The sequence below is a fragment of the Pelobates fuscus genome, chromosome 3 (assembly GCF_036172605.1).
Source record: "Pelobates fuscus isolate aPelFus1 chromosome 3, aPelFus1.pri, whole genome shotgun sequence".
Lineage (NCBI taxonomy): Eukaryota > Metazoa > Chordata > Amphibia > Anura > Pelobatidae > Pelobates > Pelobates fuscus.
In genome coordinates this window covers 38,973,085-38,998,583 of record NC_086319.1, presented here as the reverse complement: position 1 = coordinate 38,998,583, position 25,499 = coordinate 38,973,085, and the positions used below count along the sequence as shown (strand labels likewise).

The 25,499-nt window shown below is 37.5% G+C and overlaps 1 protein-coding gene across 3 annotated transcripts in view; it reads right to left on the bottom strand.

Moving 5' to 3' along the window:
* Positions 1 to 25,499, bottom strand: part of TMEM117 (transmembrane protein 117) — a 231,348-nt gene that overhangs the window by 120,068 nt on the left and 85,781 nt on the right. For all 3 annotated transcript variants that reach the window (XM_063446943.1, XM_063446944.1, XM_063446942.1), the window contains exon 4: positions 16,216 to 16,315. In XM_063446943.1, the coding sequence (XP_063303013.1) occupies positions 16,216 to 16,315 (100 nt within the window). The remainder of the gene's footprint in view (positions 1 to 16,215; positions 16,316 to 25,499) is intronic.

The following is a 25,499-nucleotide window of genomic DNA, read 5'->3' as shown; positions in this document are numbered from 1 at the left end:
CACCTTGCTGGCGTCTGAGTCGGACTGGAGCTCTCTGCCCTTTACCAATGCAGCCACGGGCCCATCCATCTGGCCCATCAAGACTCACTCTCATTTCATCAGTCCATAAAACCTTAGAAAAATCAGTCTTGAGATATTTCTTGGCCCAGTCTTGACGTTTCAGCTTGTGTGTCTTGTTCAGTGGTGGTCGTCTTTCAGCCTTTCTTACCTTGGCCATGTCTCTGAGTATTGCACACCTTGTGCTTTTGGGCACTCCAGTGATGTTGCAGCTCTGAAATATGGCCAAACTGGTGGCAAGTGGCATCTTGGCAGCTGCACGCTTGACTTTTCTCAGTTCATGGGTAGTTATTTTGCGCCTTGGTTTTTCCACACGCTTCTTGCGACCCTGTTGACTATTTTGAATGAAACGCTTGATTGTTTGATGATCACGCTTCAGAAGCTTTGCAATTTTAAGAGTGCTGCATCCCTCTGCAAGATATCTCACTATTTTTGACTTTTCTGAGCCCGTCAAGTCCTTTTTTTGACCCATTTTGCCAAAGGAAAGGAAGTTGCCTAATAATTATGCACACCTGATATAGGGTGTTGATGTCATTAGACCACACCCCTTCTCATTACACAGATGCACATCACCTAATATGCTTAATTGGTAGTAGGCTTTCGAGCCTATACAGCTTGGAGTAAGACAACATGCATAAAGAGGATGATGTGGTCAAAATACTCATTTGCCTAATAATTCTGCACTCCCTGTATACTTTCTCTACAAACCTCTAAAACGAACCAAACTACTCATCCATCCGCTATACCACTTTATCCCACCTAGAACTAGTGCCCAGTTAAAATACTTGACTCTTACTTACCCACACTCAGTCATGCCACACACATTTCACCACTACTCTCACTGAATCCCTCTGACTACGGCTAAATTCATCTTCTACATCAGAACACTACTCCTAAGATTGGGTTGTATCCATGTCTCGGGTCTTTCATTTAGAATAGGGGCAGCTTCGGTCTCCTTCAACACTGACACTCAAGTGCATATTATTAAAAGATTGGGCAGATGGAAATCCCCAGTCTACAACCGATATATTCCTCATCCCGAGAAAGAAATGAGGAAAGCTTTTAAAAGTTTGGCTTTGTAAATTTGATGCAATAAGTGTGTTTTTCTTTAATATCTTTTCACCCTCTTTGCATAACCCCAATTTACATATATTACTAATATGTTTCTGAACATATATATTATATTACTCACTCACTCTCTGGGCCGGCCTAAGACAATATGCTGCCTAGGTCCAACGATAAATGATTATGGGGATAATGTAGAATAAACACAGGTTACTGGCTATGGGGGGATAATGTATAATAAACACAGGTTACTGGCTATGGGAGGGATAATGTATAATAAACACAGGCTACTGGCTATGGGAGGGATAATGTATAATAAACACAGGTTACTGGCTATGGGGGGATAATGTATAACAAGCACAGGTTACTGGCTATGGGAGGATAATGTATAATAAACACATGTTACTGGCTATGGGAGGGATAATGTATAATAAACACAGGTTACTGGCTATGGGAGGGATAATGTATAATAAACACAGGTTACTGGCTATGGGGGATAATGTATAATAAACACAGGTTACTGGCTATGGAGGAATAATGTATAATAAACACAGGTTACTGGCTATGGGGGGATAATGTATAATAAACACAGGTTACTGGCAATGGGGAGGATAATGTATAATAAACAAAGGTTACTGGCTATGGGGGGATAATGTATAATAAACACAGGTTAATTGTTGTGGGGGATAATGTATAATAAACACAGGTTACTGGTTGTGGGGGGATAATATATAATACAAAAAAGGTTACTGGTTGTGGGGGGATAATGTATAATAAACACAGGTTACTGGCTATGGAGGATAATGTATAACAAACACAAAAAAAAGTAAGCTTCAGAATTAATCTACATTGTATGCTGTCTAGGAGGTGGGAGGGTCTGGGAGGGAGGGTCTGCTGTTGATTGGCTGGAATGTGTCTGCTGACTGTGAGGTACAGGGTCAAAGTTTACTCAATGATGACGAATAGGGGGCGGACCGAACATCGCATATGTTCGCCATCCGTGGCGAACGTGAACATGCTATGTTCGCTAGGAACTATTCGCCAGCGAACCGTTCGGACATCACTGATTAAGAATGCTTAAATATTTATCATATCTTCATACAACGCATCATGAAATCATCATTCATTTACAAAGTTCACAGAGCACATGAATTATGTGGCGATAAGAAAGAAATTAATAAAATCATCATTAACCTGAAACAACATAAATGATATAACTACATCGATGACTTTCCGAATATTTCCTGATTGTGCAGCTAGAGTGATCATCTTGATGACCTGTGCAATTTTTACAATTAAGTAAAATGATTACATGGGGAAATGTTAGGGACAATCTAGATGAAATAATCCAGGGAAAGCTTATGTGGTATCAAGTCATAATATGAATGCAAAAATACCATGTACACAGCGGAACTAGCCTAGATGTGTTTCGAACAACTTAAATTAGTGGTTGCCAACCAAGTCCTCAATTCCACAGTCCAGATGTTGTCTGTATTCCTATTGGATTAGTATTGGGAAATACCTAAAGTCTGTCCTGTTAGCATGCTTATTAAGTCTGCTGCTAATATTATCTTTGCCCGAAAATAAGGCATCCCCCCAAAAAAGCCCTTCCTTATTTTTAGGGGATGCTTGTTCGCTAATTCCCCGAACATAGCAGTTCGCTAATTCCCCGAACATAGATTTGCAGGATTCAATTCATGAGTATGCTAATCTATGTGCGGGGAAGTTTCCCCCGAACATAGACCTGCTTTCTAGCACATGCTTGCTACTGTTTTCCCCAAAATAAGGCATCTCCAGAAAATAAATCCTAGGGGATTTTCAGGGGAAAAGTTAATATAGGACCCAGTCTTATTTTCGGGGAAGAACACTACTACTAAAAATTATACAACTACACATGTCAGATATCAGGACTTGCTTAGCACAGGACTCAGAGAAAAGAGGTTAGCAGTCAATTTACAACCATATATTGTATCTGGAGCAACAGCAGCTACTATCAGGTGCTCAGCTTTGAGGGATTGTTTTCTTTAAAAAATCCAAGCTTAAAAATTATGTACAAAAAAACTAGTGACCAGATGCATAAAAAGCCGTTTTGTATTTCTTCCAAACTATAACAAATAAATCCAAACACAGGCAAAACGCTCATAGAGACCTAAGTAAAAGACAGATAGGACAATTTGGCTCTGCGTTATGCTGTCCATGGCCACATCATCCGTGTAAAACGCATTGTGATTTTTTTTGTATTATTGTTTTAACCCCTTAAGGACACATGACGTGTCTGACATGTCATGATTCCATTTTATTCCAGAAGCTTGGTCCTTAAGGGGTTAAAGCTATTTTTACAAATAAAGTCTTCGTTTACCATTTTGGTTCCTGAATCTACTGGATGGTAGCAACGCCTTTATGTTACAGAGAGCCTTCTACAGTATCCAGCTATCCCTTTTTTGTTTTTTTACGTTAAAAAAATAAAAAAGGTATTTAATGGATAGTGTAAACAAAAAATAAAAGTAATCAATTAGTGCATCACTTCGCATGAAGATTAATCTATATCGGGGTAGTCAACCTTTTAATACCTACCGCCCACTTTTGTATCTTTGTTGATGGCAACATTTCTTTACCGCCCACCAGTGCCACAGGAACTAATTTAATGGCGCAAGTATGATATTTTTTTTCTATTTTCGATTCTACTTTTTTTTTTTAATGTGTGTCTGTGGAGTGCTGTGTGTGTGTGTGTGTGTGTGTGAAGGGTGTAGTGTGTGTGTTTGAGAGGTGTAGTATGTGTGAGGGGACAGTGTGTGGGGTGGTGTGTGTGTGTGTTACGGTTGCTGTGTGTAGCTATTGTGTGTGTGCGGGGTGGTGTGTGAGGAGTGCAGTGTGTGAGGGGGCAGTCTGTGTGTTAGTGTGAGGGGGCAGTATGTGTGTGGGAGGGGTGTAGTGTATGACGGGGCAGTCTGTGTGTGTGTAAAGTGTGCAAAGGGTCTATGCTGTGTGCAGGTGGGTGAGATGTGGAAATCTATCTTAACGTCTCCCCCTCCCTTCTTCTTACCGTTTACCAGGTAGGGGGTACATAATGCTGCAAGCCCTGGTGGTCCAGTGGTGGCATGTTCACTCTAGCCTGCAGCTCCTCTGGCTGCAGATGGACCCTCCTGTCCTCCTGCAAGCGCAGCACTGTATCGGAGCGTTGCCATGGTAATGCACGGCAACGATCTGACCAGGCTGCTCGCGGGAATAACACAGAGGCTCCCAGGCCCTTCCCTCCCTCTGCTGGAACTAAGTGCCAGCAGGCCAGTGTGGAACATTTTTGATCTCCTCACCAGCCCGAGAGGGCTTACAGCAAGGCTGGCTCTGCATGGGCTGGCAGGGGAGATGAAAGGATCTTCCCTGCCGGCCTTGGTCCACGGTCAACTAGGCCCACCGTGAGTTTTCTACAGAACCCTCCACCGCCCACCTGAAATCCGAAAACGCCCACTAGTGGGCGGTAGGGACCAGGTTGACTACCTATGATATATATAAACAAATATTTAATTAATTGGAAAAAAACTGAATTCATATTATGTACACTATTACTGTACAAATTGAATTCATATTCTGTGCATCATATACATAAATCAGAAAACAATAACAATTCATCAATAATTCATCAGAAAAACTTGATAAAAATGTTATATTAAAAAAATCAGAAAAAATTCATCAAAAATGTTTCAATTAATAAAAAGTTCATAAGACCCAAATCCTGGGCACACCCTAGCCAGCTATCTCTTTATGTTGATGAAATGCATTAAGTTATATTTTATTATGTAGTGCCTTATATCCCTTATTAGATTTAGTGTTATATGTCCTTTGCACATGCCCATAGTAATTACAAAAGGAATAGTAAATAAACCTTATTTAATGCCAAACTATAATTACAATCAAATACCTTTTGAATGCATTCCAGAACATTTTGACCTCTTCCAGTCAATAGCCCCCAGGCTGTAAAATGAAGGGCTTGAGACTGGGTGTTTTTTTTTTTTTTTTTTGCCTTTTTTTGGACCAACAGCAAAAGCAGATGTGAGAAAGGTGGAACTTGATGGACGCTTGTCCCTTTTCAGCAATGTAACTATGTCACATGAAATTAAATTAAAGAGCTCACTCACAGCCTCTCTAAAGTAGAATACAGAACAATTATATTGCATAAAGAACAAAATATGAGCTAAATTGGTTTGAGAGAAGAGGAGGGAATATGGTATAACTTAAAAAAATAAGTAAAATGATCGATCATCAATAGAATTTACTGGGGAAAACACTTTTTATCAACATTTAAATCAGCGCTGAGATATTCTATAGCAACACATGGCATGTTCAACGACTATGGGTTCCCTGCACTGAAATGGTTTTCCTAACCTTTAATGCAAAGCCCCACTCAGTGAAACTGCATTGAAATGACCATCAGGACATAATCTCTCATCACATTATAACAGACACAGGCTTAGGATAGAACTGAAGCCAAGTTCTAATGACAAAACTTTGACTCCATCTGTATTGCCACTGTAATCTCAACCATGTGATAAGCTGAAACTATGCAGTATAAATTAAACACAGAAATATGGAAAGTGACAGCATGTAAGGACCATCTGGCCCAACTAGCTTGCTTAATTTCAATACCTTCTGCAAATTATTTGAGACCATTTAATCCTTGGCTTGTGTCCTAATTAAGATGGTGCATGTGACTCCAAATGTGAGGATGTCTTTGTCTTCATTGCCATCTCAGCAAGACTCTGCAGTTCACTTCACTACACAGATGTCCAGATTTAGTTCTGTATAAGACCTGGCCACATGTAAATTCCATGTTATGAGGTTAGAGCAATAAATGCAGGTGTCAATTGACATTATCATAATGAATATATTAACCTGTTAATGTTAATCCTAGAATCCCATGATAATGGATATGTAACATCTGAAAAGGTTATCCACTAAAGAGTGAATTGGTGGATATTCAAACTCTATTTAAATTGTATCTCAAATATTAGGCTGTATTAGCCAAATCGGAAAGGTCTTCAAGTCGCTATGTTTACCGTTCAGCTATTCCGCCCTAAAATTTAAAACTCAAATTGAATTCCTGACAATTCACATTTTAGTATTCCTAATTTCTCCATGCTATTAATATCTGGACTCTTTGATTGTAATCGCTATGTCTAGAGGTGATGTGCAAGGGTCAAATGGAGAAGCTAGATTTGGTGAAAAGATATAAGCAAGGTGATCACCTTTCCCTGTGAGAAATCTCACCCAGTATTCAAAACTCTAGACATCTCTTTAACCCCTTAAGGACACATGACATGTGTGACATGTCATGATCCCCTTTTATTCCAGAAGTTTGGTCCTTAAGGGGTTGAGGAGTCAAAATCTGGTCTCCAGGAAGACATTAAGTAAGTTGCATAGAACACTTAGAAGAGTAAAACGATGGCTTTTTTTATATACACATTTAATTACATAAACAATAATCTATAATAATAAATAACAAGGCAATACAAAGCTTCAAAAGCCAAAACACTAATAGGGGGGAAAAAAGAAAAAAAAAAGAACATGCAAAAATATATTCTGTGGGATGTCGAGTGAAGCCCACATTGGAATATCTGAGTCAGATTCAGGAAATGTTAGCCAAGGTAACCATCTTGATCTATTTGCCTAAAAAACAAGCCATATTAAAGTGTGTGCTATATTCTATTCGACAAAGATTATCTGGGAGGGGGGGGGGGGGGGGGAAGAGGTCAAGTAATCCAGGAAGGTTTCCAAAGTTAAATGTGTGAGCAACAGTCAGCAATGGACCTCAGGATCCCTTCCCAGAAGGAAACGTAATTTTTGCAGAGAATATTATGCTCCAGGGAGTTATCAGAAATTGGTCTGAACTGAAGGCAAACACAAAGTAACACATATCTCCGCTGAGAATGTCAAGTAAACAATACCGTATCACATGGAAGAGAACTCCAGAAAATATATGATTTACATAAATGTTTTGCTAATATACTGTACACGGTGCACTAGTGTCAGGTCTTTCAAAAGCTCTTCTCTCGTTATTTCCTTCTCTGTGGATTGCAAATTATAGACAAACAAAAAAGAATGGCATTGCTCAATATATAGCATTATAGTGAATTATGTGTGAATTCAAACTATGTGATCGGAAACTGATATTTTAAGGCTGTGCTTAATGATATAAATTACAGTTCTTTGTGTGCTTTTCATTTCGTGTGATGGAGAGGTGAGGCGCAGCTAGCGGTTAGGTGGAATGAATATTAACCTATATCTTTAGAAGTGTGTTCGTGGCTTTAAAATGACCTGCAGAGATTACTAGAGTTGTAGCATGTTGGATTTCTCGACTTACATACAATAAGTCTAAGGCACGGTTTATTTGCAAGTTATGGTAAATGAGCAAAGTGATTTAGTTAGAAATTGGAAAGTATTCGGTTTCCAATGCAGCCACCATGAGTAATGGGAATTTGGGTGCAGGGATAACCCAGCCAGCTGTCTTCAGGTGTCTCCTGCTCACAGTTAATTAGCTTGTATGGTTTTATAAACTCACATCTGTCTAATTTGAGATATTTGCCTTTGAGATAAAAACAGCCAGATAAACTGTTATCCTTGTTCTTAATAAATGTTTTTTTTTTCTGATGTTGGCAGATGAGATTACATAGTATGGCCATTACAGTGATACTAAAACTTAGCATCTAGTATACTTCTAACTATACATTTGGGTTTAATACAGAGGGCAGGTAGCTTTTTATTTGTTATGTTGTTTTAAACATTGGGGCAAAATATTTTTTCTGACGCATTTTGCCAAGAGTGATTTTGAGTGCCGGGATAATTTACTGTGAGACATCTACCCTTACTACTTTGATTTCTAAAAGTTTGTCCTTATTTCTCCACTCTATATAACGGAGTAAAAATCAGAATCAATCAAAATGGATTGCATTTCATTTTGGTACTTTTTGCAAAGTTACAGTGAAATGTAAATTATTTCTGAAAATTGATTTTTTTTTTCAGTTTTTTTTTTTTAACTCTTTTTTTCCCCACTTTTAAGCCTGATTCAGCACAAAGCCCTCATGGGGCAAAGAATAATTTATTTTTGTAGCAGCACAATTTTTATTTTTTCATCTGTTTTTTTTTTGCAAGCTAATTTATTTAAAAAAAAAACTTATATCATGGGATTATGCAATTTTATTTGCACTTTTAAGGAATGAAAATAATAAGATTTACAAGAAAAGTGAATGTTACATATATTTTATTTTTCACAGGTATTAATTTTTATTGCCCCCTCACTTAGGTATGGCTAAATAATGCTTTTCTATGGGTAGGTCTAATGCGTGAGCGCAGCCATTGCCGTGCATGCATTAGGTCTCCCCGGCCGGCTGACTTTGGCGGGGGAGGAGCGTGGGCAGAGCCTGACCCAGTGCCGAGGGACATCGGCGCTGGATTCAAGTAAGTCACTGAAGAGGTGTTTCAACCCCTTCAGCAACATGGGATGGGGGTGGAAGGGAGAGGGCCACTGCAAGAACCTGCAGTGCCAGGAAAATGGATATGTTTTCCTGGCACTGGAGAGTCCCTTTAATCTTTTTTTAATGTGGTGGCTGGCTAGGAACTGCTGGAAACCCTTCACATAATGCCTCCCTTGCTAGCGCTGCCTGAGGGCAAATAGTACTTAAGATTATCATTCACTTGGAACGAAGCAAGTAAAAGTATTTAATAAGGGGGCGGAGCCTAGCCGCAGCAGACAGCAGTCGCACCAAATCGGAGCTCCTAGGCCCAAACGAGAAAACCGGGTCATTATACCCAAACTGTGTACCCCCCAGAACAGAACCGGGAACCCTGGTACACCCCCCACGACATGGGTCGCAAGTCAAAGAAAATCCACGCAGACAAAGCCACCCCAGGGCTTACGATAGGAGATATGTGGAGACAAGCGCATGGCGCCAGCGGGCACAACATGGCGGCGCTCCACGGAGGCTGCTCAGACTTCTCCGATGACCTGTCGGGGGAAGAATACACACCAGCTCCGGCGCCAAGAATACCTCCACAGCCTAACAGACCCTCACCGGATTCTTCTCCGGTAACCACGTTGATCCTGAAACAACTGCTCGCAGATCTTCAAACCAGCTTGCAGGCAGATATATTGGCGTTAAGGGGGGACCTGAGAGGCCTGACGACCCGTATGGACACCCTCGAAACCACCTCCACAAAGAACACCCAAGACATTGGGGAACTCCAAAAAACCGTGAGTGACCTACAACAACAGCAGCGGAGCATGGAGCGCCGCATGGCGGACCAAGAGGATGTCAGAAGGCGCAATAATATTAAACTGAGAGGGATCTCTGAGGCGATACCCACAGCGGCATTACCACCACTCATTAATCGCCTGCTCATGACCATACTGTCACACACTCAAGCTGAAAGAACGGGCCCTGAACGTATCTTCCGTATCCCCATCTCACCCAAAGCGCCAGCTTCAGCCTCCAGGGATATCATCCTAGCCTTCCGCACACACCAAAACAAGACGGCAATCCTCACCGCCTTACGGGGAAAACCACCACTCCAATTCGAGGGCATGACACTGTCTTTCTATGCGGACTTATCGAGCGACACCCTAGCGTGGCGGCGCTCTTTCAGGCCACTCACCACGCTCCTACGAAAAAGGGACCTCCAATATCGATGGCAGCCAGCTCACACACTAACCATTCATCAGGGTACAGACTCCCACCAAATCCGCGACATGAGCGAGGCAGCACAGCTACTGCAGGCCTTGGGCCTACCACGAGACTCCCTCACGCCGCCACACTGCCAGAGCACTCCATCCCCGAACCGCACCTGGGACCCATCCCGAACAACCCCATTTGTACCACAGGGACTAACACCCGACCCATATGCTACAGTTACCACATGACTGGAATGCAGAGATTTAACACCCTGCCCGGGTTTCAGTGACCGATACTACGAGGCCAAGCAACCCACATACTGCAGGCCTGACTAATGTTTCCATGTGTTATTTTTGGTTTCGATCATCTTAATTTTAATATTGATTTAACTGTTTATGTTTCTCCTGCATGCCTCCTATTAATGTCTCACTGCTAGTTGATTGCGGCCCAGGCATTACCGTAGCTCGTATCACCTGTTGCTCAACACACCGTGAGTACTAATCATAACACCCCTTGCTACTGGCCCACCGCCTGCTCCGGCACGAGGTAACTAGTAGGCTCCTGCCTTAAGTGGTCGCCCAACGGCAGCACGCCCGCATCCTAGCTAAGGCATCCTAGGTTTTATTTACCCCCTGGCACCTAGTCTCTCCTCGGATATACAGCACGGCTAAACTACCCACACTAGCGGAACACAAGTCACTACCAGTTAGTTCAGCTGCACTCACTTCTCCGTTTATTTATCTCACGGTTTAACAATTTAACCACACCAAGGGGGCAGGCAGCCAAGAGACTAACACATTTCCCTATACCCAGCATATATAGGTATGCTTCAAGCAGGTCTTGATCAGCAGAGCACACCATACACACAAGGTCCACGAATTATAACATACACTGGCACTGCATTAGGCCACCTGCTAACGTATGCTAAGGATACATTTCGCATAAGCTTCTCACTGATATTTCATTTCTGGTTTACTTCCATGTTACTGGGCCTGACACACGCTAGTAATAACCGAATGCAACGATATTCTCCTTGACTTGAAAAGTACTGTTACATGCTCTGTAGACCTTGTATGTCGCCTAGACACAGTTTTAAATATACACTTTGGAGCTGATTACACAAGCAGCACTCACAGGAATTCATATGATCAGAAGTTATTGTTTAGAATGTTGTGTTATCTTAATCTTAATTTCGTTACCCTTATTGCTACAGCACGAATCCAGCAAATGAGCGACCTACTATAACCTGTACATTAGAGTCGCAGTCAGTTCCTAGTACTAGTCTGCAGTATTCACTTGAATTGCAACATACGCATAATCTAGAAGGTCAGCAGATCAGTTACCGTGCAGACTGATTGATGATTGATTATAGCTATAAACATACACCTTAAAGTTAATTTCATAAGCAGTATATAATACAATTCATGTGGTCAGATGTTATTATATGGCCTGTTGTTTTTTCTTCATTTTTATGTTTCCTGCCACGGCTTAGAACCAACAAACGTGCGACCTAGTATAACATGTTGGTTAACGATGTAGACAATTCTTAATGCCAACCAGTAGTACTCACGTGAACCCTTATGTATGCAGAATTTGTGATGTTAACAGATCGACAGACGCGCAGACTAAGCCTAACTATAGTTTTAAACATACACTTTGTAGTCGACGACTTCAACATAATATGACAGAACCAATGTAGCCAGACGTTAATGTAAAACCAGTTGTTTAGATTGCACCTACTATGCCAAGAATAATTACAAGCACTGTTACATCCTGATCTTACTCAAATTAATACTAAAAATGTGCAAAAGCTGTTATATACCTCACTGTACTTAATGTTTGCAAAAGCATGTGGATTGCCTTTGGGGTACCGCATGTGCACCTTGTTACATCTATAAGCACTACAAAAATAAAGAATTAAAAAAATAAAAAATAAAAAAAAGTATTTAATAAAAGTATTAAATCTAATCCAAAGACTTAAATTAATAATATAATAAGGAACACATATTGGCTTAAATGTTAATATGGTTATAGATAAAAACAATATAAATCATTAGCCAAGTAGAAGATGCTTAATGAAACAAAAGTAATCAAACATATACTAAAAACTTTAAAAGTCTTCAAACATATACTAAAAGCAAACTATACTATACATAGCAGAATATAGAAGCAGACCGCGTTCACCAGCAGCAGTTCATTCTTCCATGCAGGACCTGCAACTGCAACCGGAATGGTCTGTCCTGCACATTTCCCAAAGTGAGGCTTCTGTTCGGGACATGCACTCATTCCCATGCCATCCTCACCGGCAGCCGGAATACAGATCATCTGTCAACTCAATCCATATCCATCTTCAAATTATTTGAAGGTCCTTGCTGTCATTTGACTCACACAAGTCTGGTAATGCACTTATGAACTACATCTGACCTGTACTTTTGCATTTTTAACCATTTTATATATATCTTTTAAATCATTAAACAAACTGGCATTTTTTGATAAATATATCCAGTTTTTATTGCTTCAGTCTATAGCGATACATTGTTTATATCGCCAAAGCTAACAGTTCCATGTACTGTATTGCTTAACATTTTGATACTTTTATCTTTGATACTACAAAGTATATTATTTGGAACATTTGTCTAAATATACATAGGGATTAAGGAGAAAGCGCAAGTAACATTTTCTTTTCTTTGGTTTTTACTATATATTGGGGCTGATGTGTGTTGTAGTCCTTGCTGCTTAAGCGCAGGACTTCTCTTTTTGTATTTGTATTTACTTTGTATCACACAGCCTGGTTACAATGCTGCTACCCATCCCATGTGTTCCCTATTAAGGGTTAATAAGTAAAGGGGTGTATATAAAAAATACCCCTTTCTGTCTCATTAGAGATATCTTTGCCAGAAGCTCAAGGAAGCAGGCTGAAGGGTCAGTGTTAGGACCCGCTTAGGGGGGTCTGCCTTGACGTTGGCAGGCGGGCATCCCTCCAATGGCCATTGGAGCAACTAAATGACCTCCATTTGTCTAAATATACATAGGGATTAAGGAGAAAGCGCAAGTAACATTTTCTTTTCTTTGGTTTTTACTATATATTGGGACTGATGTGTGTTGTAGTCCTTGCTGCTTAAGCGCAGGACTTCTCTTTTTGTATTTATATTATTTGGAACAGGCATTATCTACCCCATACTACACTATTGGGGATTTAGACACCTGTTCTGCACATATTGGCTGCATACCTATCCAGGAGTTTAATTCATTTTTCTCATCATATTACATTATTATTATTACTCTTTTTTTCCCTTTTTTTTAACTCATTGGCATTTACATCCTTTTTTTTTCTATTTCGTTTTATTTTTCTCTTTATATTTATTTATCTCTTTCTCCTTTTTTTCTTCTACCTCCTTTTATTCATTTCCCCTTTCTATCTATCTGTTTTTTATCCATGATTCCTTATTGCATTTAAAGACATACCACACATATGGAGCACTTAAAGGCACAGAATATATCCAATTTTACCTATTTTATTCCACAAATTTTATTCCACTGTTATTGTCCATACATAGTACCTTAGCCATTAGCCACTAGCCTTCTCCTGGAGTTTGCACACCGCATTTTAGAGTGTTTCTACCTATAAACTATACAATGTCGGAAATATGTTGCATCTAGTAACAAAAAGCACTGACTAGTCTTTCCTAGGTTTGGTATGCCTTTAATGAAGGACATATTCCATTAGTGTCCATCAGCAAAATGTTGGCATAAATAACTAAAATAAGACAGATTTTCCTGGAAACCAATTATATTCAAAAAGCATGAATAAGTTATAAAAACTGTACGATGCCATGCTCAGAGATGACAAAAATATAATAAAAATGTGGGCAGAAATGAGAAATTTCATAATAAAAAGAAATTGATGGAAGAGCTATGGAAAGTAACCTATAAATGTATTTGACAAGTGTCACCAGGAGACGTTTCATAAAGGAGACTTCAAGAATTGATAAAAGGAACATTTATCAGGAATCCCCATCCACCTAGAAAAATCAGAAAGAGAAACTAAAACAGTATTGAAGAACATTTTCTAATAAAATGTCACAAAATTCAAGGCGATATAAAGAAAATTAAAGTCAATATAATATTTTATAAAAGAAGCAGCAAAATATTATTACATGAGCAAGAAACCTCAGTACCAAAAAATAAAAAAAATAAAGCAAATTATACCATTAAGAAAAAAACGAAGATCAAATCAAAAGTCAGAGCAATAACCTTAAAAACATAGCTTGAAAATATAGCACTCCCAAGTGTTATCTCCAAACAAATAACATTTGGAAGAAATCATGGATGTGATCAAAAGACTGAAATCAAAATTAAACCCTGGAGCCCAATGGCTACAACTACAGATTTATGAAATGTTTACAGCAGGTGTGCCTCTATTATTATCAAGAAACTTCAATAAAATAAAAATCCTTCTCATCAGAATAGGAAGAGGTGTCATTGTCCATTAACCCCAAACCAGAAAACATCCCCCCTCTCATAAATGGGGGTTTAAATATGGCCTTGATTTTATATTTTTTGATAAACTGTTAAAGCTTTTCAAACAATGTAATATTTTTGGATAGACTTTTCAAATGATTTAATATTGTGAAATATATTTTAATATTTTGGTATTGTTTATACCTTTTGTATATTTATAGAATATATTGTTTTATTTTAATATTAAAAAAACCTTTTAAAAGCTTATCCAAATATATTAAATCTTGACTCATGTTAGAAATATTATTTTATAATTTTAGTCAACAATCTTCAAACCATAATAAAGAATTTAACAAACATAAAATACTTTGGACTTTGTACAATAAAATAATAAAATGAAAATTGTGTGTGTGTATATGAGAGAGAGAGTGTGTGAGTGAGAGTGTGTGAGTGAGAGTGAGAGTGAGTGTGTGTGTGTGTGTGTGTGTGTGTGTGTGTGTGTGTGTGTGTGTGTGTGTGTGTGTGTGTGTGTGTATTTTCGGCATTCCTGCTAGATTTGGTTTTGTGTACATACTTTTATTAAGGTTCAAAATTCTCTGCCTCTAGGTAGTTGAAATATAGGAGTCCAAGTGGGCATTAGAAAAACCACAAGTGTGTTAGGAAATACACACAGAAGGTTGTTGGTGAAGTTCAAAGTATAAAACAAAAAGATTACAATTTCAGGGATGCCAACATGCAATTCTACCCATGGTATAAAGTCATCTAGGTATGCCTCTAGTAAAACTAAATTCAATGTTAAAAGGTTCTTTTATTAAAATAAATTGAAGCCAATATCTTATTTACAATAAACTTAAAATGTACTTAAACATATAATATATAAAATTGCTAAACACATGGCAAATGTATTTTTTTTTAAAGTACCAAGTTCCGTTTTCATACAATCTAACAAGACCTTTAACCAAGAAGTTTAGAAGTAAGCAACTCGCAAAAAATGAAGAATACATTATACTGCTTAAATAATTTTGAACTCTACTACAAATTCATTAACAGATGGTGTCTAATGCTTGAGAGACCATCCAGGATATATCCTCATTTTTCAAATAAATGCCAGACCATGTGCCAAGAGATATGAACCTTGAAGCACATATGGTGAAAGTGTAAGGAAATTTCAAAGATATCTAAAAAATATGTAGATATGTAGAAAATAGATATTGGACATGGAGATACTATTACAGCTAAGAAACAGTGTATACAACATCAGGAACCTATCCCCAATTAATAAATAAACAATAAACCCATTATTCTTGATGTTAATGACAACAAAGAATATATAAAACACTGTAAAAATGGGCCTCCTAAATGAGATATATATATATAAACCTCTTCAAATGTATTCTTTCCCGTGGTCACCTTCAAAGGGGCATCTGAAACTGTGGGTGTGACCTCAGGAAAGTATAAAATTGAGGAGGTTTTGGATAGCAATGCCACTTTAATTATACATTTCAATCTATATAGAGCAGATATATGAAATTCATTGTGAGTATATACATCAAAACACAATCACTTTAATTGTTTAGTTTTTACACTTTTGTATTTATTTATTTTTTTAAATCACATTAATTTTGCATTATATATATTCACAATGCTCTTACAACAGATTAACTAAATACAATTTAGATCATTTGTCACAAGCACTATATTATTTGTCTCCTGCATTGGAATTAGTGTCAGAACCACCGATATTGGGGTAATGTGGTGTAGTGGTGGTCTTGTCACAATATGGCCATATGGTGGAACTGAATCCCCATATTGGTTTGTGGAGATAGGTGATTTTAAGCTTTTTAAAATTTAAAATGGTATCATTGTGTGTGCACTGTTCCTTAATTTGTGTATAAATCACTGACAAGTGACCAACAATATCAAAAGTGCCCAACATGCAGTTGATACGGTAGATCAGTTGGAGTTTCCTTACCATCCAGGCAGTCACAAAGTCACCCATCCAGGTTCCTACAGCAGCTACTTTCATAAAGCTTTCATTCCTGATTCCCATATATTCAGTTATAATGTATGGGCTGCAAATAAAAAAAAGAGAATGTGTAAAGATGCATTTCCATATGAAAGACAGGATTAGATTTAGAATGTCAACATATACATTGCACATGTAAGCTTTCTAAGCTCTTACGGTAAAACTGATTTGCAATGGAATTACAAATGCTAACCTTGGTTTCAATTGCACACAATAAAAAAAAAAAAAACAATGGCGGTGGGCAGAGGACAGAAGATAAAATTACTTATGTATTTCATGCTCAATGTACTTAACCCTAGACACACTGTGTGGAATCATACATACATACCAAGTAGGTGTGAGAAAAATAAATGTAATCTAAAAATTGAAGACAGATACAAAATCATATAATAAATATATGTAAAAATACAGCAAGCCATTGGCAGCAAACCCTTTACGTTCTGCAAGTTGCGATACTCCATGGATCGGATTTGTTATTTTAGCACATCCCACAGATGCACAAATTGGTCTGAGGAATTTGGAGGCCAAGGCAACACCATGAACTCTTTGTTTCTCAAACCATTTCTGAACAATTTGTGCAGTGTAGCAGGATGCCTTATCCTGATGAAAGAGGCCACTGCCATAAGGGAATACTTTTGCCATGAAAGGGTGTACGTCATCTGCAACTATCTCTAGGCAGGTGGTAGGTGCACTGGGTTCTGACACCTTTCTATAATGGCTATCATTATGTTTTTCAGCAATTTGAGCTACAGTCGTTTTTTGGTTTGATCGGACCAGACGGGCAAGCCTTCACTTCCCATGTGCATCAATGAGTCTCGGCACCCATGACCCTGATGCCAGTTCACGGATTGTCCTTCCTTGCAAAACTTTCTACGTGACTTGTCGTTTTGGAGATGCTCTGACCCAGTTGTCTAGCCATCACTATTTGGCCACTGTCAAAGTCATTTAGATCATTTTGCTTGCCTACTTTTCCTGCTTCCAACACATAAAATTTAAGAAGGAGCAGTCACTTGCTGCCTAATATATCCCAAACCTTGACAGATGCCATTTTGTAGCAATATAATCAATGTTATTCACTTCACTTGTCTGTGGTTTCATTGTAGTAAAACAGGAAAACACACAAATATAGTGTATACCCTAAAACAACACCTACACCCCAGTTAACTTCAAAACTGTGATATACAGAAACAACAAGCAAACTTGGGTGGTGTGCTGCACAAAAGCATGTAAAATCACAAATTAAATAAATGGTATATATATTAGTATTCAATCTCCTGATAAATGCTGGTTTTACAATAATCCCAGTTTCCAGCTTTAATCACTTTATAAACGTGTAGAAAACATAACAATGTAAAAACGTACAGAATAACAAGATAAAAAGAGGATAATATTCCACTCACAAACAATCTGCCACTAAAAGTGGACAGAAGAGCACGTAGATAGGTCCACTGGAGTCTAATTTTGGAGGTCCTATCTATGTGCCCTTCTGGCCACTTTTAGTGGACAGTTAAGAATATAGACTACATAAGTCGATTCACACATAAAAGCTTTTTTTATGTTATAAGAGCGACCATTATAGGGATGGAAAAATCTATCACCCTTAATAATGGAGTTACAAGAACAAAAGTGCCATAAACTGGTGTGGACAAGAAATATACCATCCTTACTATTGGAGTGTTGCCTGTGTTTATTCCATTTTATTCCATTTAGAAAACAATAGCAGTTAAAGAGAAACTAAGAAGGGTGAAAGGGAAGAAAGAAGTGACATGAAGAAGAATAGTGGCTACTAAAATAACCTAAGATCAGAAAACATGTACAAAAACAAGACAAAAGTCTCTCAATGTATTTTTCCCCACAAAGTTCAAAAGAAAAAAACGAATTCCTCCATCAGAGAATCCATATCAAAAGAAGATATTAGAGAACCAGAAATATGAATAGATAGAAAAGAAGTCGACCTGCTTAATGCCATCCTGCAAAATATATTATTGGAGATCAAAAAAGAGATATCCACCAATTCTGCAGAAATCAAGCAAGAAATTAAGAGAGAAATCAACCAATTAACAACCAAAATTCAATACATGGAGGATTAACATAGAAATTTGGAATTCCAACTAAATTCTCTAAAAGAAGAAAATACTAAGATATAAAAAAAATTATCTTATATGGATTCTAAAATAAACGACCTAGAAGACCGCTCCAGAAGGAGAAACCTAAGATTTCGTAACTTTGAAGAAAATCTGAAACAAGAAGAGCTAAGATGTATCATAAAAGAATATATCACTGCATTGGGCATACCCTTTAATGACAAAGAAGAAATAATAGAGAGAGATGTCATAGAATTCATAAACCCCAAAGTACCGCAAAGGAAAAGCCTAGAGATGTTATAGCAAGCTTTTACTCATATGAACTTTAAAGAGAGAATACTCAAGGCTAACAGAAAAATCTATCAAAGATGGTTGATTCCCAATGATAATTGTTCTTCCAGATCTCTCATTTAGCACTAGACAAAAAAGAAGATCTTTCACAACTATTATTTCAATTCTAAAGAAACATAATCTGAAATCCAAATGGGGCTTTCCATTTAAGATGTTAATTATTCATCAGGGCCAACTGAACTCTTTTGAATCTACTGGCTAACCTATAATAGCTACTAATGAAGATTCTGTAAAAAGTCAAAAAGTCACAGATTAAAGAAGATGAGTGATGAAGGATAGGGAGAGAAGAAAATACTAATTGCAGCAATTTAAAAAAATGAATTAATTTTTTAGATTTGAATGTTATATTGAATGGCTAATGGACAATCATGTTGACTGGGTTACAATATTATACATTAAGTATATGAATAGGATACATTGGTATATACAAACTCACTGATAATGTTAGTTGATAGTACAGAAATATGATATAAGTAACACTGTCAAGGTCACTCAATCAACATCCGTTTAGAAAGATTTTTTTTGTTTTATAAGATAATAACTGGACGGAGAGAAAAATGACAAAAATATTTACTGATATAGTAATTGCACTTAACTTGAAATAGTCACTTAAAACTAAATCACTATGACTCTACAAGGGAATTTAAGCGTTAACGAAAAAAATGAAAAGGGGAAATGGCCATCAGCTGTAAGAGGGCTTAATAAGCAGACACATTTGAACATGGATACAGGTACCCTTGATAAAGGCAGCCAGTTGGTGCCGAAACGTTGGGGGGTTTGGTGACTCGTGTTTCTGTCTGAGGCTTGTAAGGATTTTTGTGGTAATTTATTACTATTATTTTATTGTATCTGCCTTTACTTCTGTTACTTTGTTTAAATATTTTTTTTCTTATATGTTTTCATTCTGGTACTTTTTTGTACATAATAAAATGTAAATATTTATTTGAGATTGTTATGGTGTGCATTCTATATTCTATATACATTTATTTTTATTTTAAAATTTTTACATACACAGTATTTTTGATGCTTATTTTTTAAATCCACTGTCATAAAATTATCTTCGCTGTACTCAGCAACATCTTCTCAGTACAAATATACCCCATATGTATATCTTTGGAAGGTAGCAATCTTAATCTAAATCCCAATCTAAATTCCTAATCCTAAACCAAGCCCTAATTCTAAACCAAATCATAATCCCAAATCTAACCCTCAATCTAATAATAAACCCTTACCACAATCCTAACCCATAACGTAATCCCATGTGTAACCTTAATTATAACCTTAATCCTAATCTCAATCCTACCTTTAGCAATAGTGTTAAAATGATTCCCCCTGCTGGTGTCAGCAGAGGAATCCACTTGCTATATTCAGCAAGGGATGCCCGTGCTGACCCTAATCCTAATCTGAACCATAATCTGAATCCTAATCTGAAACATAATCCCAATACTACAATTAATTATAAACCTAATCTTAAACATAAACTTAACAATAAACCCAATAATAAACCTGATAATAAATCTAGTACTCATTCTAAACTGTAAAATAATCCTTAATTGTAATCCTTAATTTAATCTTAATCCCCAAAGTTTCCCTATACTAATAACAGTACTGATATTAGTAAAGTGGTTTTAAACTAAAATAGACCGTCGTATGTTGCTGCCATCTACTGGCTATTTTCAGTATTGCAGTCTCCCATCTCTTACATTGAAGACATTATGCCCAATGCAATGCGATCTGTGCTGGGCAACTGAAAATGCCCAGCACTGATCAGAATGGCATTGGGGCATAGAGGGTGACCCTCCAGGGTCTGTTCAGACCCTATTAAAAATGACCCCAGCTGACAGAGGGGAGCCCCAGGTTTCCATTGATATCTGGAACTCCCTTGTGTGAGCAGGGATTTAACCCTGATCACACCAAATTGTAATAGTTGGTATTTAAATCTCCATTTAAATGCTTGTTTGCAGCGCTCATTTTTTTTTTTTTTTTACAGCACTGTAACTTCACAAAATAGTGTCTAGGTCATACATTGGGCATATTGTTTTACTCCTAAAATGTAATTGAGCATAATTTGGGGGATTTTATGACAGTGGTACATATCAAGTGTAAGAAATACTCTGCAAAAATGCAACATGTATGTAAAAATGCCATTTTTTTCCCCTCACCAGAAACATTGACATTATTATTGTTAATATGTTATTACTTATATAGCGCCAACAAATTCTGCAGCACTTTACAGTGGGTGGACGAGCAAGCATGTAGTTGTAACCAGACAAGTCGGACACACAGGAACAGAGGGGTTGAGGGCCCTGCTCAATGAGCTTACATGCTAGAGGGAGTGGGGTAAAGTGACACAAAAGGTAAGGATAGTATTAGACTAGTGACAGTTGCAAGAGAGGAATCAGTCGGGAGCTATTAACAGTTTAATTGATATGCTTTAATGAAGAAGTGAGTTTTTAATGATTTTTTTGAAGGAGTGGAGACTGGTGAACATCTAACGGAGGAGGGACTTGCATATGTAAAATGTGAGGAATGCTTAAATATATTTTTCTTTTTGTCTGTGAGATGGTGTAAGCAAAAACCTACACCTTTAAGTGGAGTACTAAAAAAGATATGTGCATAAGTGAGGTAAACTTACACCACGTAACCTGGTTAAAACCTTGGCTTGAAATACATATAAAAGTCAAAAAATACAATATAGTGCAGATGGTACATGGAATAAGATGAAATAGGTGGTGGTGAAGTCAGGGCACTCACATTTAAAGGAGCCTGTGTATGGATACTGGCTCTGTAATCAAGCTGTAATGCTTTTATGGCAGCATCACACCTCCAATTCGTTATAGGGTATATCTCAAAGAGAAAACATAAGAGAGGGGAACCAATGTGCAGTCTGTTAAGATCAGGTGGAAAGGTAGGAATACATGTGATGATCACCTTATTCAGAGCCTTCCAATTCCGACTCTGAGGTGTGATGGAGTTGTGCCAATTATATGGCGATGGCACTACCCCTGTGAAGATTCCAAAGGCTTTAGAGGACTTGTTAAAAATAATAAAATGTATTGGTACAATCTAAACATATAGCATATAGTGTAAAAAATGTATATAGCAAGTAAACAGTATATTTTACACCTTTTTCTATGTATAGCAGCTTGTCTCCAAAAATGTATTAATGAGCAATGTATTTCATAAATGTAAAATCTTTGTGAAATATTCATGGTCAAAATATACAAGACAAAATAATGGACTTCTAATGAAGGCTGTAGAAATCAGGCACTGTCTCACTGTCAGGATTCCTAAGAGACCCAAATCACAGGATGTAATAGAAGAACGTATACCGGAATTTAGTGTTAGACAGAGAATGGTCAGAGACAAGCCAAAGTCAAGGGAACCAGAAATCACGATGGCGAGGTACAAAAGCCGACTCAGGAAAGCCAGAAATACTACGGTACAAAGTGAGGTACAGGGACAATAGAACAGAGAATAGTCAGACAGCCAAGATCAATACACAATAAACACATAGAATACACAGCACTATTGGGAACTGAAGTTAGAACCTCAACAGGGAAATGTCCTATGGGTGAACCAGCTTTTTGTATTCTGTTTTACATATTAATCCATGCCCCCAAAATGTTTGAATCTGGACGTTTCAGCGGGCCAGATGGGATTAGCATCATGACGTCGGCACGCATGTGCTGCGGTGACGTCATTAGCGTCATGAACTCGGCGCGCGTGCTTCATCATAACCGGGGGTGGAGCTACAGCGCCTGGCATCAGAACCGCTTAGAAAAAATCTATCTATATTATATAGTTAAAGGAACACTAAGTAGATTTTTTTGTATACAAAACATTAATATCACTGGCTATGTGAATATTCTGAAAAAGAAAGGAAAGTGAAAAAAGAAGATGGAGATGAAAAACAAAAAGGTAGTAGCACTCGCAAGAGACACCCTGAGGAAAGTCTTACTTCTACTGAACCCCTGGGCCATTGATAACTCAATCTGGGATATCACCTTTGGAGGTCTTCTCAAAAAATACAATGGCCCCCGATGGTCACAGAGCCAGGTTAGGGAGAGTAGTCATTTACCCTGCGTACATTCTCTAAAAGTGAAAATATCTTTGGTTGTTAAAGAAGCTCATGCATGGGTAGGCATATTTAGTGTTACACCAAAACCCACACCTACATAGGGCCAATCATATCTTAAGCAGAAAACTACTACTACGACAAAAATGAAAAATAAAATAAATACCAATATTTTCTAAAACATATATTTACCTTTCATCGCAATGTTTTAATATAGCAGAATATGTTTTTATTCCTTTTTCAATCTGTTGTGTAAACCACTACAAAGAAAATATAAAACTTATCAAATATGTCTTTTAAATTTCTCAGTAAAAACAGTCTATAAGTGTATATACTATTTCTGATCAACCTCAATAGGTGAATTCTGATAAACATTGTTTGAGGCATATACAAATAAATGGATTATATTGTAAAATATTAGATTTTTTTTTTTTCAACAGACAAAAATATTTTGTTACTACAGCATTAATAAGAATAATTATGTGCCGCTTCTAGGAAATGTTGTTGGCCAAGATTTTTATTTATGAACCAAAAAATGTCCAAGTCTCCAAAATGAAATAAATTGGCTGCATTTATCACATGCAGTCTACCATTAACTACAGAAATACGTTCAAGAATTTTTGAAGAGGAGAAAAATAAAAACAAGTTGTGAGCACGGGGAAAATATGCGTAGAAATATTCTTCTCTTCTAAAACTTAAAAATTAAAATTTAGATCATGACTTTCCTGTCTTTTTCAGAATATTCACATAGCCAGTGATATTAATGTTTTGCATACAGAACATCTGTTCACTAAAAACTGCTTCTTATAATTGTTTAGTGACAAAGTTTTTGATATACATTTTTAAAAACTATTCGAGTTTACAGTCATTAAAAAAATTCTGGCAAATTTTATTGGTATAATAATTTCACTCTGTACAAAAGCTCCCCATTTGTGATTCTATAAACAAAGGATTTTATAAAAGCTAATGTAGTGGTTCTAGTGTCTATAGCATGTTCACTGAGGCTTTTTAAATGTAAACACTGCCTTTTCTCATAAATCATAGATATACCTAACAAATATTTTTAATGTATTATTAATGTATTTTGCAGTATACTGGTAGGAACATTTTCTAACCATTTGGTTCACACATCAAGAGAGAAAAAGTAACCAATAGAGGGGAAAAAAGAAAATATATAATAATAAATCTATATGTATATATTATATGTTTATACAAATATTATATTATCAATATACATATATACACAATTTTATATATATATATATATATATATATATATATATACACACATATATACAGAGAGAGAAAGAAAGAGAGAGAGTTTTTTTTTCCACTTCTTACTTGATCTGTGAAAAGAAAATCAACATTTTGTGACTGTTCCCAAGCCAATCAATCATCTTTCATCCCCATGAATCATCTTTTTGGGGTGAAACGGGCAGAACTAAAAATCATGAATCAAAACGATCATGCATGAATGTGAAGAAACTACCCTGGTTGGTTCAGTACTTTGTATTTTCCCCGTTCATTAGCTAAAACTACCGAACACCGACCACCCCCCTGGCTCATTAACTTTAACATTAAAAACTGTGAATTAAGTGCTATCTCTGTGTGGCCACCGTTCGCATAACCGAACACCACGTGATGGAGAAAACGGCGGCCATCTGGTTGCACGAACAGAGGCAGCGGGACTTGGTCGTCGAGTGTCTGGAACTAAAATCGGACACTTGACTTCCTGAACGCCGGTCAAACTACACGAACGCCTGCTTCTGTTCACCAACCAGCCAGGAGGGCGCTGTTCGGTAGGTTTGTCCCCAAAAATTAGGGGAACGAACGCTACCTATGAGCCAGGGGAACAGTTTGTGGATTTGTTTGGTTTTTAGACTTCCCAAAAGAGACCGACCGCACAGTCTGATTTCATGGATTCTTTCTGGGCAGGAGCCTCATGTGCGGTCAGTCAAATTATTACTTCCATGGAACTCCCAAACCCCTGAACCGATCTGGGTGATTTTTGGATATGTTGGTCCCCCAGATTGGGGCTATCAGGGGATATGACTTTTGTGGGGTTACCTTGGTGTTTAAGGCACTTTCTGGGTTTTGTGAAAATGTGTTATTTCTGTTTGTAGATAATTGCTTGACTAAATTATCTCCTAAGTAAAGGGGAAGGATTATTGTATTCTATGTGGGAGTGTCCTAGACCTGAGAGCCAATGTAACTACAGTATGTACTTTGTCCCTGTGCCCACTCAGGTCCAGTGGGGAATGCCCCTGGAATATGTTATTGTAAGCCCCGTTCCTGTGGGCTTGCATAAAAAGCCAGCAAGTTGGCCTGAATAAAACCATTCCTGTTGTACCCTTCATCTAGTTCAGGCTATTATCACTCAGCTCTTAGCAGTTCGGGAGGAACTGAATATGCATGGGTATCTGATATACCAGCATTCATAGCAATGAACATTGTCCTTTATGGTTAGTTTGTGATTCGGCTACAGTTTGACTTGGAGTTTGGGAATTCAAACGATCACTTGATCGGCCCCATATTTGGACAAACTGAAGTCCAATCCAAAGGGACAAACAAATTCAAGCCTGAATGAACTTGAAGAAAATACAGACAATGATCTTATTTTTTTTTTTTTATTTAATACTTGGCTATTTTTAAATATATATATATTAATGTTAAACTAAATATTTGAATGTAGGAGAAATATCCACATATTTTTCAAA